Source organism: Bos grunniens, chromosome 6 (genome assembly GCF_055505025.1).
Source record: "Bos grunniens cultivar Pamir isolate PY7600 chromosome 6, Bosgru_T2T1.0, whole genome shotgun sequence".
Classification (NCBI taxonomy): domain Eukaryota; kingdom Metazoa; phylum Chordata; class Mammalia; order Artiodactyla; family Bovidae; genus Bos; species Bos grunniens.
Window position 1 is genome coordinate 14426085 of NC_141170.1, and position 18649 is coordinate 14444733.

Here is an 18649-nt window from a genome sequence, read left to right on the forward strand (position 1 = left end):
GCTTGCTGACAGCCATGTGATGAATTGCTTTCCGCAGAGGCGGCCAGGCTGACCCATCTGGCTCATCTCCAGAGGCCTTGGGTCACTCCTGAAGCGTGGGGCGGCCTGAGCCAGCTCCGGTGGGTCAAGTTCCTGCCTGACCTTGCTTGGTCACCCTGGGAAGGTCCTGTCCCCAGCCTGGGAAGTTTTGACCAAGCTGGGCCCTGGTCCCATCAGGTCCACCTGGGGCGGCAGGGGAACATAGGGTCCCTTCCAAGGGCTGGAATCTATGGTTCAGGCCAGAAAGTTTCCAGAGTCTGCCCTCGCAGAAGTGCCACCGGGAGGAATCACCATACAAAGCAGTGACCCAGTGCGAGGAGATCCAAAGTGCCACTCCAGGTGGGACTCCTGGCTCAGGGTACTAAGTGGCTCCTGTCTTCAGACTGTGATTTATTATGGAATCATCGGGTTACGCTGCCAAGACTGCTGTGACTTCTTTAATGGATTTTCCCCCATGGCCTCTCTGCTGAGGCCCCGAACGTGAGCAGTGGCGGAAGGAAGCACTCAAGGACACCAATGTCTGAACCTGGCGGGAGTGTCTGGGAACCAGAAATGGCCTTGACTGCCTCCGGCGGGCTCGGTCCTGCAGCTCAGCTGGCTGCTCACCCCAACGTCACCCGTTTCCCAGCTTGTCTTGAGCGTAGTCCCAGTGCTCAGAGTGAATGGCATTGTTCAAGAAAAAAAGGAGGGAGAGGGCAAAAGAGGCGAGTGGAAACCAGCGTAGTGAAGGTCTCTGCAGGATGCCACACAATCGGCAGTCACGGGGTGGCGGGGCTGGTTCAGATCATGAAGGTGAGGACGACATGCCAATCTGGGGACTCTGTGTGTGATGGGGCCATCTTCTAGGAGGTCCTGGAGGCTGGAGACAGGCATCTGCTTTCTTCCTGTTTCCCAGCACCTCCCCGAGGTCCCGGCGCTCACGTGGCAGTTAAATCAAATGCTTACTGAACAAATGAATGGGTGGATCCATGGGTAAACCCATCCAAGGAACCGTGGATGATCGTGATGACCCATGACACATCCCATGGGCTAATGAAGACGGTAGCAGCCTAGTGAGCCGATGCTCGCTCTCGGAGGTGCTTTCCTTATGTCTTGATGGCCTCCCAGGGTTCCTCAAAATCAATCTATTCATTTCATTCCTTGTGCTCTGGTTAGGCACCTGGGGTGTTAACTTCGAGGAAGCTGGGTGAGGCTGTGTGGGAACTCTTTGCATTGTTCATTTCAGCATAAAAAGTGAAAATACATTAAAATAAAATCAATAGGTTTTGCCTACTGCTCCGGGAGCCCTTGGTTTGCCTGTCCTGGTCCTTCCTTGGCCTCCCATGACAGCTGCTTCCAGGTGGGAACAGAGTTAGGAGGGTAACTCTGACCTTCCCTCCAGCCCCTCCCAAGGAGAGAGATGAAGTCTCTGATCGGTGAGCCGGGGGCACAGGGTCTGGGCTAACGTGACCCGAGCCCCCTCGCCTCTTCTTCTACCCCTGGGTCCTACACCCAGGTCAGGACAGGGTCTCCTTCCCAGAGAAGGTAAGTGGTGCTGGGTAGGGATGAGGCAGCGACTCTTAGCACCTGGCTTGGCAACGGGCTGCCCTACCTGCTTCCGCTCTGGTTGCACACCAGGAAGTTTCATGCCTCAGACTTTGGCCCCTGCTGTTCCCTCTGACTGTAAGACCCTTCCCCACCTCACCCATGTATTCAGCACCTCGTTGGGCTTCCTTCCTGAATGACTTCCCATTCCCCCAAGCCAGGCAGAACCAGCCCTTGCCTTCGTCTCACGTCCCAGGACACACTTAACCACGAGTGCATGGTGAAATGTTTACACCTGCGTCTCTCTGTTTCCCTGTGAGCCCCCAGGGCAGGGACCAACGTGATCTCACCTCCTTCTCCCTCATATCTTATTGCCTGGCATACGCTGGATTCCACAAATGTCTGTTGAATGAATGGACTTATCGGAAAGTTCTAAGTGGTTTTAATGTTCGAAAATGTAAAAGAGATAATGACTTCAATCAAGCATCTCCTTTGGTAGACAAAAATCTTTTAAAACGTGGGGAGGGGCCTCAGGTAGGAACATAACCAAACAGTTCTCTGCAGCTGACAAGGTTAGGAGCTATTAGATCAGGTCAGGACTCCCAACCTGGCGCTGCTGACACCTGGGCGGGACGACTCTTTGTTTTAGGAGGCTATCCCAGGCACTGGAGGGCGGTGAGCAGCATCTCTGACTTCTACCTGCTAGATGCCAGCAGCAGCTTCCCAGTTGTGACAACAAAAATATTGACATTGTCAAATTCTGCCCTGGGCGTGGGGGTGGGGGATGGGGATCACATCCAGTGGAGAGCCACTGGGCCAGCCACTTGGTAGGTTTGGGAACAGTCGATATTCCCTTTGCTGCCTGGACGTTTGCAAAGCTGCGCTCCTAAAAATGTGCAAGTCCAGTGCATCTCCTGAGCTCTGACAATCACCACAACTCCCTAAGCCACAGGCAAAGCCACTTGCCACAGAATGAGGGGTTTGATTGCTACCAATTTCTTAAAACGCTCTCTGAAAGTTCTGCTTCAAATTATTTATGGTGTGGAGGAAATGGCCCCTAGAGAGTGCACAGCCCAGTTCTATTTATAACTCCAGTGGTGATTTATTGACCTGGGAAGTGCTGCTGAAGCTTCGTCGAAGCTCTTGGTGCAAAGCCAGGATCCGTGCGGGGCTCAGGAGCTCGGGGGACGGCAGGAGATCATCAGACTGGAGGCCAGGACAGGACGTTCCGCCTTTTTCTTGCAGACATTGCACAGGGAGCCCTGGTTCCATGGTGACGGAAGCCTGGCATATTTCAGGATCAGCCATCAGTCCTGAGGGCAGGGGAAGCTGGAGGCAAAAGCACAATGAAATGGTCTCTGCTTCTAATGTTCATAAAAGCCCCTCTGACCCCACATTTTATCCAAGGAAGAGATGGCAATGGTAATGAACATTTATTGAGCACTTTCTGTGCCTGGAAGCTTCTAATACATTTCAGCGAGGCACACGCCATCAGCACTGAGTTATGGATGGAAGCAGAGATGGGGGTGGGGAAGGCTCAAACCCCGGGTCTGAAGGCCTGGGAAGACCGTGACTGGTATCTCTGTAGAGTGATGTCCTCTGTAAATTTTGTGTGTGGTTCACAGTGACAAGAGATGGTGACCTTCTCATTAAAAGGAAGCCAGTGTCCACTGGATGCCAACCTCCTTCCTCCCCTTTTTCATTTTTTCCTCTAAGCTCAACCATAAAATAATTGTGACATGTGACAAATTTAGTTACTGCCCTTCAAAAAATGACCCCGTTTTGCTTCTAGGTCATTAATCCCCTGGTGTCATTTAGAGTTCATTTTCACTATGGGAAGCTCTTACCCAAAGCCGGCCCAGAGAGACGGCTGGCAATCTGTTTTTCTGCAGGGCAGAGAGCTCTGCTCAATGCCTGTTACAACTGAACAGAACCAAGGCTGCAGGCGAAATACAATGCCGAGGATGGACGAGGTGTGAGCGTGACCTTCTAGAGAAATCACCCAACAGCTCCCTTCCACTGCCTCGTTCTTTTTCCAAATCCACTCAACAAGGCCTCCTATGGGCTCGGTACTGTGTACAGTACTGAACAAAGATATTTACATCAACCATTCTGTCATCTCGCGGTAAACTATCGTGTGGCCTTGAGATCATTCCGGTACAGGAGTTGTCATCCAGTGGCCTTCTATGGGATGGTGAGAACTCTGAGGAAGGCTGAGGAGCACCTGAGAAACCTGGAACCGTGAGAGTATTACGATGCGCTTGGGTTGGTCTGTTCATTCAATTTATGCTCCAACTTTTTCCTCAAAAGCTTGGCTATCGGTTTCTGCCCAATATCGCTGACTGCAGGCATTGGATGGTGTTTTCTCACATCGAACTCTAGACTGTAACCTCAACGAGGGCAGGAGGGACAACTTTTAACCCCCTCCATGAAGGCCCAGCACAATCTGGACGCATGATGCCCAGAGTGCCAGCTCGCGAGGCAGGCTGTCCGGGTGGGGACCCCAGCTCTCCAGCCGTGTGACCTGGCTACTTATCCTCTCTGTGCCACACCTTTACTCACAGTGAAGTGGAACGAATGTTGAGATCTGTTTTGTGGGTTTATAGTGAGTACTGGATAAGCTGATGTACTGCACAGCGTATGTAGTCAAGAAATGAAGGCAGGACTTCCCTGGTTTTCCTGTGGTCAAGCATTCACCTGCCAGTGCAGGGGACATGAATTTGATCCCTGGTTCGGGAAGATTCCACATGCCATGGGACAACTAAGCCTGTGAACCATGACCACTGAGCCCATGCTCTAGAGCTCTACGGGCCACAGCTGCAAACACTGAAACCCACAAGCTGTAGAGCCCATGCTCTGCAACAAGAAGCCGACGCACTGCAATTAGAGAGTAGCTCCCGCTCGCCACAGCTAGAGAAAGCTCGAGTGCAGCCACGAAGACCCAGCACAGCCAAAAATAAAGGAACAATAAAGACATAAATGTTAAAAAGAGATATAGGGGCCGGGGCTCTTTCTCATGGTTGTTCTCATCAGCATCTTCATTACGATCTCCTAGACTCCCCTCTCCTTCATGCTTCAGCCTTGTTTAATTTCTTGCCAGCCCCCCATGCTTTAGGATTGCTCTCCCCTCTGTCTTTGCAGTTACCATTCCCTCTGCCTAAAATGTCTTCTACCTGCCTGTGATAAGGTAGGTCTATGATCCAAAGTCAGGTGTAATTTTCCTAGAAAAAGATCAGAGCTGGAAAGACGTTCTCATTATTAGATAATGAGCCTGTAGACAAGTAATTCAAAATGAAAGCCATCAGTAAAAACAAACAAACAAACCTTAAGGGCAGTCAATAACACAGCTGTCACTTATTGAACACCTCCTGCGTCAGGCAGTATGGTAATTGCATTATGTGCATGATTTCATTGAATTTCCCCAGAGACCCTGAGAGGTAAATATTGGCTCCATTTGTTAGATTAAAAAAATTAATATAAGCATGAAGGCAGGAGAGAAGCCACAGGAAAAAAAACAATAATCATAGGTTGAAATAAAATGCTAAGAATAAGATCAGTTTCCTCCTAAGTAATGGTTGCTATTCTTTTTTCTTGAGCATCTCTTATATTCCAGACACATATTCAACTCTGCTTATCTGATTTTATCCTCATATCAACAGTAGACGTCATTATCCCCATTTTACGGACACAGTAAGTAATCTGCCAAACGTCACACTGAATTACAACTGAGATTTGAACTCAGGCCAGTCAGACTTCAAATCTCATAAGTAAAATAGGTTTTCTCTGGGAAAACAGAGTGTTGCTCTGGCTCCGACTGCATGCTACTAAGTCAGCTTCAGTCACGTCCGACTCTTCGGGACCCCAGGGACTGTAGCCCTCAGGCTCCTCTGTCCATGGTATTCTCCAGGCAGCAATACTGCAATGGGCTGCCATACCCTCCTCCAGGGATCTTCTCGACCCAGGGATCGAACCTGGGTTTCTTACGTCTCTTGCGTTGGCAGGCAGGTTCCTTACCACTAGTGCCACCTGGGAAGCCCTGACTCCGACTGGTTTGGGCATTCTGGACCAAACCTTGAGTAACTGCAACTAGGAAAGCTGGACAGAATGTAACAAAAGATCTACTTGAAAGCATCTGAGAGCCCCCAAAGACTGTGAGGATTCATGGGACTAAAATTCAAGACAGGAGAGAAACCAAGTGTAGCTGGCCCACATTTGAAGGTTGAATCTCCCCTCCAAGTGAAAGGGGAGCCTGTGTGTGAGGATGGCAGCTGAGAAGCACTAACAGAAAGCTAATCAAGACAGGAGAGAAACCAAGTGTAGCTGGCCCACATTTGAAGGTTGTATTTCCCCTCCAAGTGAAAGGGGAGCCTGTGTGTGAGGGTGGCAGCTGAGAAGCACTAACAGAAAGCTAAGCAGAGCTTTTGACAGCCTCATGGGGTGGGCAGGGGCTAGGGGAAGGACACTAATAAACATTACAGTCTTTTGCTTAGAATCCTGAAAGGCTGGGCCCTATGAATAAGAGTGACCAAGAAACAAACAAATCTGATAAGTATGAAACTCATCTCTGAAACAGTTCTGGTGTGAAGAATGGAAAAAGCCCTGTCTGGATGAAGATACTATCAAACAGAATCTCAAAATATGCCTTCATATTTTCTCACACATGATGTCTAGCACTCAATGAAAAATAACCAGACACAGAACACACAAAAATAACCAGAAACAGAACACAAAAATAACAACACAGAACACAAAAATAACACAGAACAAAAGAGAAAATTAAAAAACAGAGGATAAAAAGAGACTATAAGGGAAACCTGGTAGCTCATATGGTAAAGAATCCGCCTGCAATGCAGGAGACCTCAGTTCGATTCCTGGGTTGGGACATTCCCCTGGAGAAGGGATAGGTTACCCACTCCAGTATTCTTGGGCTTCCCTGGTGGCTCAGATGGTAAAGAATCTGCCTGCAATCTGGGAGACCTGGGTTTGATCCCTGGGTTGGGAAGATCCCCTGGAGGAGGGCATGGCAACCCACTCCAGTATTCTTATCTGAAGAATCCCATGGACAGAGGACTCTGGAGGGCTATAGTCCACAGGGTTGCAAAGAGTCGGACACGACTGAGCAACTAAATATACACATAAGGGAAACCGGGGCAGGGGGGGTGTTTTGTGGTCACTTTCTAGTTCTTGATCTGATGATGGCTTTATGAGCATAAATCGCTTCATGGCAGTTCATGGAGCTGTACACCTCTGAGTTGTACCCTCTTCTGTATGTGCATTACCTCTGAGCCATCAGGGAAGCCATATCTTCAATAAAACTGTTTATTTAAGAAATTAAGTGACTGGGACTTCCCTGGTGGTCCAGTGGTTAAGAATCTGCCTTCCAATGCAGGGGACATGGGTTTGATCCCTGGTTGGGAAATTATAAATCCACGTGATGCTGGGCAACTAAGATGGTATGCCACATACACTGAGCCTGAGCTCTCTGGAGCCCGCTTACCACAACTACAGAGAAGCCTGCGTGCTGCAATGAAAGATCCTGCATGATGCAACTAAGACCCGAAGTAACTGAAAAATAAATCAATATTTAAAAAAAAAAATTAAATGACTGATGTCTTCTCACCTTCAAAGAATCCAGTTCAGCTGTCCATGCTGGCCACTCAGCCTCAGGAATAGGCCAGGTCTCTGAATGCAAAGGTCTCTGCAGGACACTGTCCATTTGGGGATTCAGGAGGCATTTCTGAACTAGAAGAGGGTATGCCCAGTCAAACTTCAATCCAGAAATCTATTCTAAAAACCAGCAAGTCTCTGAGCCTTTTCATTCTCTTTCATTCCCAGATCCTTCACCCCCTGACAAAGTCCCTCTTTTGAAGGGTGCCTTTGAACTCTATGAGTGCCACACCCACATCCCTCTGATGGTACTGCCGTGGTCTTCGGGTATCCTAGAAAACTGCCTGCCTGCTTCACCGTCTACTGCCTGGCTATAAGCTCCTTCAGCACAAGGACCACCACCTCTGCAAGCCAGCTCATCTTTGTAAACCCTACAACACCGATAGGGGTCTGGAACGCAGCAGTCTTTTAGAAATGCTGAGTGAATAAGTAACTTCATCAATCTGGTACACGTCTTTCTTTCAAGGATGAAGAAGCTGAGCCCAGATGAAGGAGGAGGCTTGCACAAACTAGTGGCAGAAGCAGGACCAGCTAGAATTGATGTGCCTCCAACTGTGGAAACAGATGCCAACCCAGACTGCAGGGATGGAAGCTGAAGGTACAGAAGGGGCGGTCCATCCTGAGCAGCGGAAAACTGGAGCCAGGTCTCTCTTCCTATTTGTTGGCACCGTGCAACATACCAGGCACTAACATATCTGAAAAAGATCACGTTATCCTCCTTTTAAAGATAAGGGTCCCAGGCTCAGAGAGGTTAATTAACTCATCCAAGATCACACAGCTGGTAAGAACAGAATCTAGTAATAAGAATCTCTAAGCAAGCAGTTATCAAGAGCAGCTCAGTTGCCTAAAGGTAACATTATCCATACTTTCTTCACTTTTAGATTGATCATCTTAAAACAAAATAACCCTAAATACACCCCTAGGAAGCCTCCTTCCCCAGGGCTGACAGTCCACTGCACTGGTAAAATAAGGCTCAGGGAAATTCTTTTCTTTTTAATAATTAGAATAATAGAACGACAAAATCCCACCCATGTTACCATCTAAGTAACCCTTGTTGGTATTTTAGTTTATCTTCTAGCCTAAGCTGCCAGTCATTCACAGATACTCATGTACAGTTATATTAGTGGTATATATGTTCACTCCAGAGAAGGCAATGACACCCCACTCCAGTACCTCTTGTTTGGAAAATCCCATGGACGGAGGAGCCTGTTAGGCTGCAATCCATGGGGTCGCTAAGAGTCGGACACGACTGAGCGACTTCACTTTCACTTTTCACTTTCCTGCATTGGAGAAGGAAATGGCAGCCCACCCCAGTGTTCTTGCCTGGAGAATCCCAGGGACGGGGGAGCCTGGTGGGCTGCCGTCTATGGGGTCGCACAGAGTCGGAAACGACTGAAGTGACTTAGCATAGCATATGTTCACTCAGTCGTGTCTGACTCTTGGTGATCCCACTGACTGTAGCCCATCTACAGTCAGTAGATGTAGATTCCATGGATCCTCTGTCCATGGAATTTCCCAGGTGAGAATACTGGAATGGGTTGCCAGTTTCTTCTCCAGGAGATCCTCCTGACCCAGGAATCAAACCTAGGTCTCCTGCATTGCAGGTGGATTCTTTTACCACAAAGCCACCAGGGAATTCCCTCATAGTTGATAAGTAAGAGTTAATTAACAATACTGGAGTTTCCCTGAATAGTTTTTCACTGTTATAAATAACCTGGCATGTATATGCCTGTCCACTGAGCTTTTCCACACACAGAATTATTTACTCAGGATGAATTTCCAGGAGTGAAACTACAGGGCTGCAGAATTTGGCCATTTGCGTATGGCAGTATTTTTCTAACATATTCTCCTTAAGAGTGAAACAAAAAGGCAAAGCCAAGCAGGAAAGAGAGTGCAAGACAGCAGGCTCTGGTTTCCTTTAGTCGTCTGCACTTGACCGTGGGCGTTTCCCCACCCTGGCCCACCTGTCAGATTGTCTTGCTGGCCTGGACTGGTCTGAGTATGCAGACTCTTCCTAACTGAAAATCGCACTGACCTCTGACAAATGCCGTCATCTCAGACTCGACGTCCAGGTGGTGGCTTGTCTGGAAGAAAAGACATCCCAGCAGTTACTCTGCGTGACACAGGAGGAAAAGCCTTCCACACTTGACTACAACTGGAAAGAGCAGCCCCTGGCCCCTGCAGAAAGTGCATCCTATGGCTGGATCCACTTTCCTGTGTGTGCACACGTGTAGGCAGGGCGCCCCCTCCTCCACCCAGGACCTTCAGGGGAGTCCAGGATTTGCTCCCAACGATACAGGTGTAAGGAAAAGCTTCCATTTCCTTTATTCAAATTGAATCTCCAAGTGGAGACTGATGAACAGGTTTTAAAAGCTGTTACAAACATAGACAATGTGTTAAAAAGCAAATATATAACTTTGTTGACACACGTCTGTATAGTCAAAGGTCTATGGTCTTTCCAGATGTGAGAGTTGGACCATAAAGAAGGCTGAGCACCAAAGAATTGATGCTTTTGAACTGTGGTGTTGGAGAAGACTCTTGAGAGTCCCCTGGACTGCAAGGAGATGAAACCAGTCAATCCTAAAGGAAATCAACCCTGAATACTCATTGGAAGGACTGATGCTGAAGCTTAAGCTGCAATACTTTGGCCATTTGATGAGAAGAGCTGACTCACTGAAAAAGACCCTAATGCTGGGAAAGATGGAAGGCAGAAGGAGAAGAGGGTGACAGAGGATGACTTGATTGGACGGCATCCCCAGTGCAATGGACATGAACTTGGGCAAAGTCCGGGAGATGATGAGGGACAGGGAGGTCTGGCGTGCTGCAGTCCATGGGGTCACAAAGAGTTGGACATGACTTCGCAACTGGACAACAACAAAAAAGGCTGGGAGGGGGGCAGGGCGAGGAGGGCAGCCACACAAGAGAGTCTTCAGGAGAAATACTCTCTCTGCATGAAGGTCCTTCCAGCCCCTTGTGACAGCCGATCACTGAGCTGCCCCTGCGGCCCCTGACTGAGCACTCAGGAATCCAGGTCAGGCTGGACCCAAGTCCCTGCACCACTCCATGGACCAATTGTCCTCCTCTTCCCCACAAGTGCACAGGCTCTGGAAGAGCTGAAGTGGCAGTAGGAACTCAGCTAGTCGGCCTGGCGGCTCCCAGTGGGTTCAACAAGAGCAACAGCGGGATCTTCAAGGCAGGTTAGAGTTGATTCCAGACCAGCAGCCCAGATCTTGCTTCCTCTTGGGTTTTCCAGTGGGGAAGGGGCCCCGAGTGCAGTGTAGCTGTGATAGCTCCCTTCTCCCAACTCCACTGTGTCCACCAAGTATCTGCACCAGCCACTGCACCGGCCACCTTTCTGCCCAGAGGATTCTGCGCTCTCATTCTCTAGTGAACTTCTATGTATACATCAATACCTAATCCAAGTGTCTCCACCTCTATGAAATCTTCCCTGACTCCCCTTGGCTGAGTTCAGCCACCTGCCTATCACATAGCCCCTCTACACTGCACTGGGACACCTGGGCTCTTTGACTATCCCTCTAAATGGACTGACTAATCCAGAGACAAATATACAGGGGCGTGGATGATGGCCCTACCATCTTCTGATACCAATCCAATCACAGCACCACTTATCGGAAACCCTCTGCACCAGGCACAGTGCCTGTTCTCTCACTGCGTTTCCTGCCCCCAGAACACTCCACTCACACCTCCTAAAACTCTGTGTCTTCAAGGACCATGAGCCTTCACACCCCAGTGCCTTTGCACATGCTGTTCTCCCAGCCTAGAGGGTCTTCACACCATCCATCTACATCCTTAAAAGCCTAGTTTTGTGTGCTTCCTCCTCCAGGAATTATATTCCCAAATCAGTCTCCTTCTCTCCACTCACTGCTATGCTTCAAGGGAATGCTTTTGCTTGCACCTGGGTTTGGAGTTAGTTTTATTAGACACAGACTTCAGGTTTCCTTGGCCTTTGTATGCACAGAGTAGCCTCATAGGCACTAAACTACTTTCAGAGGCACTGCATTCAGTACGTGATCAGAGATCTACAGATATTTCTCCTGCTTCTTGTTTATCCCATTAGCCTGGAGAGGCGTGGAGCCAGGCAACCTCAGGTTGAACCTGGCTCTTCCGCCTACTGGTTCCATGGTCCTGGCCAACTCAGTTGAATTCTCTGAATCTTGCCCTCTCCATCTGCAGAGTGGAGCCACGAATATGCTCCTTGCAGGGTCTTGTCAGAACCAAATAAGAGTAAACATCTACCAAATGCTCCACGCAGAGTAATAGATGGATAAAGCCTCACCCTACACACTCCACTCCCCTGCCTCTCTCCCCAGGTAAATTTTTTTGGGGGATATTCTCCATAAAAGGCAGCAGATGAAGAGAAACTAATTGCCTGGATCCTCGGAGGCCCAGGCTTGGGGTCGTTGATTTAATGAATTAAGGGAGTTTAGGGCTCTCAGTTTCGCTGTTTCTTTCAAGATGAGATTCCATTTCCAAAGGCTCATATATAGATCTTGTTGACCAGTGCCCAGAGGAGAGCGAGATGTTTCCAGGACATGGAGAATGGAGGAAAAAGCAGGGCAAGAGGAAGTGGAATTAGCAGCTTCCTCGCCTGGTTGCATGTGTCTTTTTAAGGCTGGGGTCTCAATGACCCTCTGGTGTTAGTACACCAAGCCCCTGACCACCCCCAGTGGAGCAATTACTGCTTGACCTTATATCCTCAGTGAATATCTTTATGTGATGCAACGTGATGGGCATTTGAGGGGGGTCTCACAGAGCCCTACAAGAGCTTAGCAACCCCCACCCTGTGCTATCCAGGCCTAAAAGAGCAGGTGACTTCAGGAGGTGAAGGGTGAGCATTGGGCCACAGGGTGGCTATTCTTCAGGGTCTGGGTGTCTTTATCTGCCAAAGGAAACTCCATGCCCATAGAGAGGGCAGGGAATCTCACATCCCAGGAACAGCAGGGAGCCAGACAGGGATAAGACATCCAGTGCTCTGATGGATCTTCCATTTGCTGAGCTGACCCCACCCCCGCCCCCCCACCACCACCCCTGGAGCCTGCAGGAGGCTGGGCATGGGCCGGAGGGCACCCTTTCTCCACTGCCCCTTGGCACCCAAGCATCTGCCTTCAAAAGCGGATGACACCCAAGTGCAAGTAACAACAATGGTGTCTCCTTCTTGGCTTGGGAATGTCAACAGCCTAGGTCCTGGTGAAATCCAGAAAAAAAGAGATGTCCTGGGGCTCGGCGTCAGGAAAAAAGTTAAGGGGGCCCCAAGAAGGTGCCCAGAGCCCTGTTCAGTCAAGTCAGTTTGGGGCTGGGGTGGGACTGAGAACCCCCATGTCCATTTGGGAGTCCAAGAATGGAAGGAACCTGCCCTCCTCACACTCCCATCTCAGCTGAAGCCAGGGAGGTACCAAGACCTCATGTTCCCAGCTGAAAGACAGTGGGGGAACTGGCCAAGCTGGCCTCGTGGGATTCCCTGCTTCGGGACCAACGCTCGAGAGAACCTACAGAGCTGGGGAAGGGCACTAGGCCGGATGCAGGGCTGACCTGTGGACAGTGGCGGCCTGGACAATGAGGCAGGTCAGGAAGGTGGCAGCTCTGAGGGCTGGCCGCCCCCATCCCCCCCACGCGCTGTCCTCTGCCCTGAATGTCTGTGTCCCCCCAAAAATGCGCATGCTGAAATCTTAACCCCCAAGTGAGGGAATTTGGAGATGGGGTCTTGGGGGAGTGATCAGATCATGATGACAGGGTCCTCTGGCTGTCCAGAGGAACCAATGTCCTTGATAGAAGAGATGTTAGAGAGCTGGCTTCTCTGTCCACCATGTGAGGACACAGGGAGAAGGTGGCTATCTGCACCCCAGGAAGAGAGCCCCCACCAGAATCCCACCACGTGGCTGATTCCCAGCTTCCAGTCTCCAGGACTGTGAGAAATAAGATGCTTGCTGTTTCAGCCCCCCAGTCTGTAGTATTTTTGTTAAGTGAGCCCAACAGACCAAGACACTTTAGATGCAGCCCCGAGAAAGGGGTCCAGGGCCTGAGCCCACTGAGGCTCAATTTCTATCACCCACTCAATCAAGGCGAGAAGAGGAAGTTGATGGGAGGCGATCACTGACCCTGAGCCACTGCTATGGCGGGAGGGGGAGCACCCTCTTCCTGACGGGTGGAGCTCAGATGGACCCCAGCTCTGAACCCCAGCCTGCCACTCCCGGGTGTGACCTTGACCAGCTTTGACGCTGGGGCTCAGTCTCCTCCTTGACGAGGGGGGATGTTGGGAGGATGAAGTGAATAAACCACAGAAAGTGCTGGCTCAGGGCAGGCTCTGTGAGTCTCCCATCATCATTGCCTCCCGGGAATAAATGAACAGCAGCCTGTCCATATGGGATGCCCCCCTCATAGCCCACACCCCACCCTCCCTCAGGAGGCTGTGATTAACGGGAGCCCCCTCCCGAGTGCAGGGCTCCCAGGACCCGCCCTCTCGGCTCTGGCACGTGCCCCCTTCCTCAAGTCCGTTAAGTATCCCCCCAGCCAGTCGGGCAGCCCTCCTGGGCTCTGAGCCCAAGCCCAATATCCCCACCGGGAATTCCATCTGTGTTCTCTGAAATGAAAATCAGCACCAGTAAAACCCACTTCCTGCCCAGCTGCCAGCGGGAGGAGCTGCCGCCACCACCACGAAGGGTCTCCGTACCCCCAGGGCTCTGCTTGGCTGCCTGGGCCTTGGGTATTTGCGGCCTGAGCCATCTGGCTGCCATGTGCATGGCCTGCCTGGGACTCTGCAGCCCAGTCCAGCCCACAGGCCTGCTGGGATCATCTTCCCAAAGCACAGCAGTTACTGCTGCACCTCTTTGGCAGCTCCCCATTCACTGAAGAACCGGGTGCAAACCTCCTGTGGCCAGTCAGGTGCCCGTGACCTCGTGTCTAACCTCTCAGAACTTCTCCACTCGGAAGTCCCCTCACTCGAGCCATCCTGGAGCCCTTTTTGCTTCTTAAATACATCACGTTTATTTTTCACTGCCTTATATTAATATAGGGCTTCCCTGGCAGCTCAGATGGTAAAGAATCTGCCAGTAATGCAGGAGACCCAAGTTCAAACCCTGGGTCAGGAAGATCCCATGGAGAAAGGAATTGCTACCCACTCCAGCACCTTGCCTGGGAAATATCACGGACAGAGGGGCCCGGTGGGCCACAGTCCCTGGGGTCACATATTAATATCTGCACACAAGGATCGGCCTTGCAGGGACAACAGGGACGGACTCACTGAGGGCCTGGTCTGTACGTGCCAGACCCCTGCTGCTGCCCACATGCCCCAAAGGCCCACACCGCACCCAACACACACCGCCTCTCCACCCTGCAGTGGCCCTGCACAGAAACCCAGGTTCAAACCCAGCTCTGCTTATGCAAACGACTGAACACACAAAAGGCTGAGCTAGACAGCTGCTTGTAGACAGGTGTCTTTGGGCATGACTTGTAACCTCCTTGAGCCTCAGTTTTCCCATCTGGAAAGGTGGGGGGTGATAATAATAGCACCTCCCACACAGGAGGACTCCCTAAGTCAGTTACATAAAGCCCCCGTGGTGACACATGTCAGTGTTCCCTCCTAAGGCCACAGAGTAAGACAGTGGCAGAGCTAAAATTTGAACCCAGGGCTCCTGGATGCCTACCCCTTGACAACTGCTCACACGAGGACCAAGTTCCTACCTGTGGGACAGCCCTGTACAGGGTGTTTCATGAGTTATCTCCAACTGTCTTCATGTTCATTCTACCAAGTAGGATGTAATATTCCCATTTTACAGATGAGTAAAGCAAGGCTCAGAGCAATTAAGGCATACACATAGTCTCAATCTTCTCCTTTTTGACCCTCACTGTAATTTACAATTATTTCTCTCCTTGTCTGTGTGCACATTTTGGCCTGATTCATCATTTCTCCCCAGACCCCAGCACCATGCTTGGCTCGTGACAATAGGTGCTCAATAAATATCTGTGAAATGAAATGGCAGAGCCAGGCTTTTGTGGTTTGTGGAGGGGACAGTAAGCTATTCCTCAGATCAAGAAAATGGGGGTGTTCTTGGTGAGCTGCAGCCATGAAATTAAAAGACGCCTGCTTCTTGAAGAAAAACTATAACCAGCCTAGACAGCAGACTGGAAAGCAGAGACATTACTTTGCCAACAAAGGTTCATCTAGTCAAGGCTATGGTTTTTCCAGTGGTCATGTATGGATGTGAGAATTGGACTACAAAGAAAGCTGAGTATTGAAGAACTGATGGTTTTGAACTGTGGTGTTTGAGAAGACTCTTGAGAGTCCCTTGGACTGCAAGGAGATCCAACCAGTCCATCCTAAAGGAAATCAGTCCTGAATATTCATTGGAAGGACTGATGCTGAAGCTGAAGCTCCACTACTTTGGCCACCTGATGTGAAGAGCTGACTCACTGGAAAAGCCCCTGATGCTGGGAAAGATTGAAGGTGGGAGGAGAAGGGGATGCCAGAGGATGAGATGGTTGGATGGCATCACCAACAGGATGGACATGAGTTTGGGTAAGCTCCGGGAGTTGGTGATGGACAGGGAGGCCTGGCGTGCTGCAGTCCATGGGGTTTCAAAGAGTCAGACATGACTGAACAACTGAACTGAACTGAATTTGGTGAGCTGATTTGTAAAATACTGCAAAATGGGTCATGGCAGATTCAAAGTCACCTGTAAAGGAGGGAGTATAAGCTTATGATTGGCCATGGCCTTTCAGAATATCCACAGGGGAGACACCCTGGCCCCTGGGGAGGCCTGTCCGGGCCCAGAAGCACATCCTTCCAGGAAATGAACGTGTCAGGCTGATGACACCACTAACTCTCTCTGTTTCCATCCCAGGCTCCCAAATGACTCTCTGACTATAAATGTTGATTGACTTACAAACAAACCAATGAACCATGAACTGGACTTTGTAGATAACTCCACTATAGGAAGAGAACAGGCTGATTATTTTTTTATCCATCCAGTATTTCAGCCTGTGCATAGCTTGATCTCACATGAGAAATGATTGTTAGTGTTCAGGTTTATACCTCAGACTCTGAATTTGGTCAATGTAAGTCAGCCTGTCCAATCCCAATGAACAAATCGGGTCTAGTTTCAGAGCCTGCCAGACAGAACGGCCCCTGGGTGGGTGGGAGGGTTCACTGCGATGAGGCCTTCTCAGCCCACCGCCAGCCTCTCTCCCAGGAGACCCCTGGCACAGCCAACACCTTTCCTGGAACTCTGCTTTCAGTCCTGCCTTAACTGAGACATGGGAACTGTGCCAGGCCCCTCAGCAAGATGCCGACCTCTCTCTCCACCCCTATTCTGCCTCTGAAGAAGCTTGAAAGCCTCAGGCAGAGGGATGAGTGCTGGCCTGGGAGTCAGGGGCTCTAGGTTCAAATCCTGACTCTGAACCAAGTCACTGTGGCCCTGAGCAGGCCCCTTGGTCTCCTGGAGTTCACATGGGCTGTGTGGCAATTTGGATTAGAGGACACCTGATATCCTAAAGGCTGTAGGGGAAGGAAGGGACAGAGAGGTTTGGTCTGCAGAGGCTGGGCTGGGAAGGCCAAGCAGGGAGATGCAGACGTAGGGCTACACTATCAAAAGCAGGCCCCTCTGACTGCAGAGCCCCAGGGGGATGGTGGAGAACAGGGCCGGCTATATCCATAGCAGAAGCTGCATTTCCCCCTCGCACAATCAGGAACTGAGCTAGTTTGGTTAGGGGTGCTGCTAGCTGGTCCCCAGGAATGGGGTTGTGTGCCCAATGAGTGTGTGTGTGTGTGCTTGCGTGTGAATGAGTCTCCCAACCTCTCTGAGCCCCAGTCTCCTCTTTCATTGACCATTAAAAGAGGACATTCTCAATCATTTAGTTCATGACTTCATTCATTCAACAACTATTCCCTGCACAGCTTTTCCATGCCATGCACTAGAGAGACAGAAATGGTTAGGGAGCAGCTTTGGCCCCAACAGAGAGGCTGACAAAACTCCTCTAACAGTAGGGGGAAATTCCTCTAACTTGCCGCATCGGTTGTGCCCACGTGCCATGTGGGATCCAGGGCCAGCTCCTGAGCAAGGCCACACTGGGCCCTGAAGGACAGATATGGGAGGCTGCAGGGCAGACAGGAATCCTGCCAGAGAAAGTGGCAAGTGCTAAGGTCCTGAGGCACCCATGAAAGAAATGTCTGATGAGACAGAACTTGTATGGCATTGAATTAAAGGCACAGTTTCTGTGTCTGTCTCCTGCACCATGTTGTGAGACTTTCTAAGGTTAAGGATGACTGGATCACCTCCCTGTGCCAGCCCTGAGCAGAGGCGCTGGCATGGAGGAGCCATGTTCCAGGCAAGGTCAAGGGACAGAAGGGGGGAGGTCAGGGCAGGTCAGGAGGTGGACAGGCAGGTGGATGAGCCCACAGTCCCTACAGGAAGAGGGGCAGGGCGGTCTGTGGGGCCCTACCTCTGGGACCCTCGGAGCCAGGAAGGTGGCCACGTACTCGGCCAGCGCCACGTCATTCACCATGTTCTGCGCCATCCCGGAGAGCAGGTGGTTCTCCGCCCCGCGTCTGCGCAGCTCCTGAAGCAGGTGTGTGATCAGGTGGTTTCTCTCCCAGCACTTCTGGACCAGGGAAGCCAGCTTGGCCTGAAAGGATGAGGGTGAAGACATGACTGGTGGGGTCCATGGATGTTGGGCTCCTATGGGGGCGGGGTAGCTGAGTGGGAGGGGCGGGGCACTGGCTCCAGGTTTTGCTTCCCTCTGCTGCTGCTGCTGCTGCTAAGTCACTTCAGTCGTGTCTGACTCTGTGTGACTCCATAGACGGCAGCCCACCAGGCTCCGCCGTCCCTGGGATTCTCCAGGCAAGAACACTGGAGTGGGTTGCCATTTCCTTCTCCAATGCATGAAAGTGAAAAGTGAAAGTGAAGTCGCTCAGTCGTGTCCGACTCTTAGCGACCCCATGGACTGCAGCCTACCAGGCTCCTCCGTCCATGGGATTTAAGGCAAGAGTACTGGAGTGGGTTGCCATTGCCTTCTCCACAGCCCTGCCTTAGGACTTCGGGTGGCTCAGCTGGTAAAGAATCTCCCTGCAATGGGGAAGACCCAGGTTCAATCCCCGGGTTGGGAAGATCCCCTGGAGAAGGGAATGGAAACCCACTCCAGTATTCTTGCCGGGAGAATCCTACAGACGGAGGAGCCTGGTGGGCTGCAGTCCATGGGATTGCAAAGAGTTGGACACGACTGAGCGACTAACACACACACACACATACACACACACACCCGTCTTAGCTCAGCCTCCTTCCTGCCATCCCTCCCTTCACCCAGAAGCCAGAGGCAGCTTTGAAATCAAGGGGCCACACTGCTGCCCATCCCTTCTGGATGCCTTCTGGACGGGTCTTCAGCCCCTCCACCAACCAGCTATGAGACC

At 50.8% G+C, this 18649-nt stretch overlaps 1 protein-coding gene across 1 annotated transcript in view; it reads right to left on the reverse strand.

Moving 5' to 3' along the window:
* Positions 1-1988: 1988 nt before the first annotated feature.
* The window catches only part of C6H4orf50 (chromosome 6 C4orf50 homolog), a 63324-nt gene continuing 46663 nt past the window's right edge, over positions 1989-18649 (reverse strand). The window contains exons 9-12 of the mRNA XM_086407511.1: positions 17686-17868; positions 9266-9314; positions 7184-7305; positions 1989-2892 (exon numbers count right to left, since the gene is read on the reverse strand). Of these exons, the coding sequence (XP_086263637.1) occupies positions 2647-2892; positions 7184-7305; positions 9266-9314; positions 17686-17868 (600 nt within the window). The 3' untranslated portion in view covers positions 1989-2646. The remainder of the gene's footprint in view (positions 2893-7183; positions 7306-9265; positions 9315-17685; positions 17869-18649) is intronic.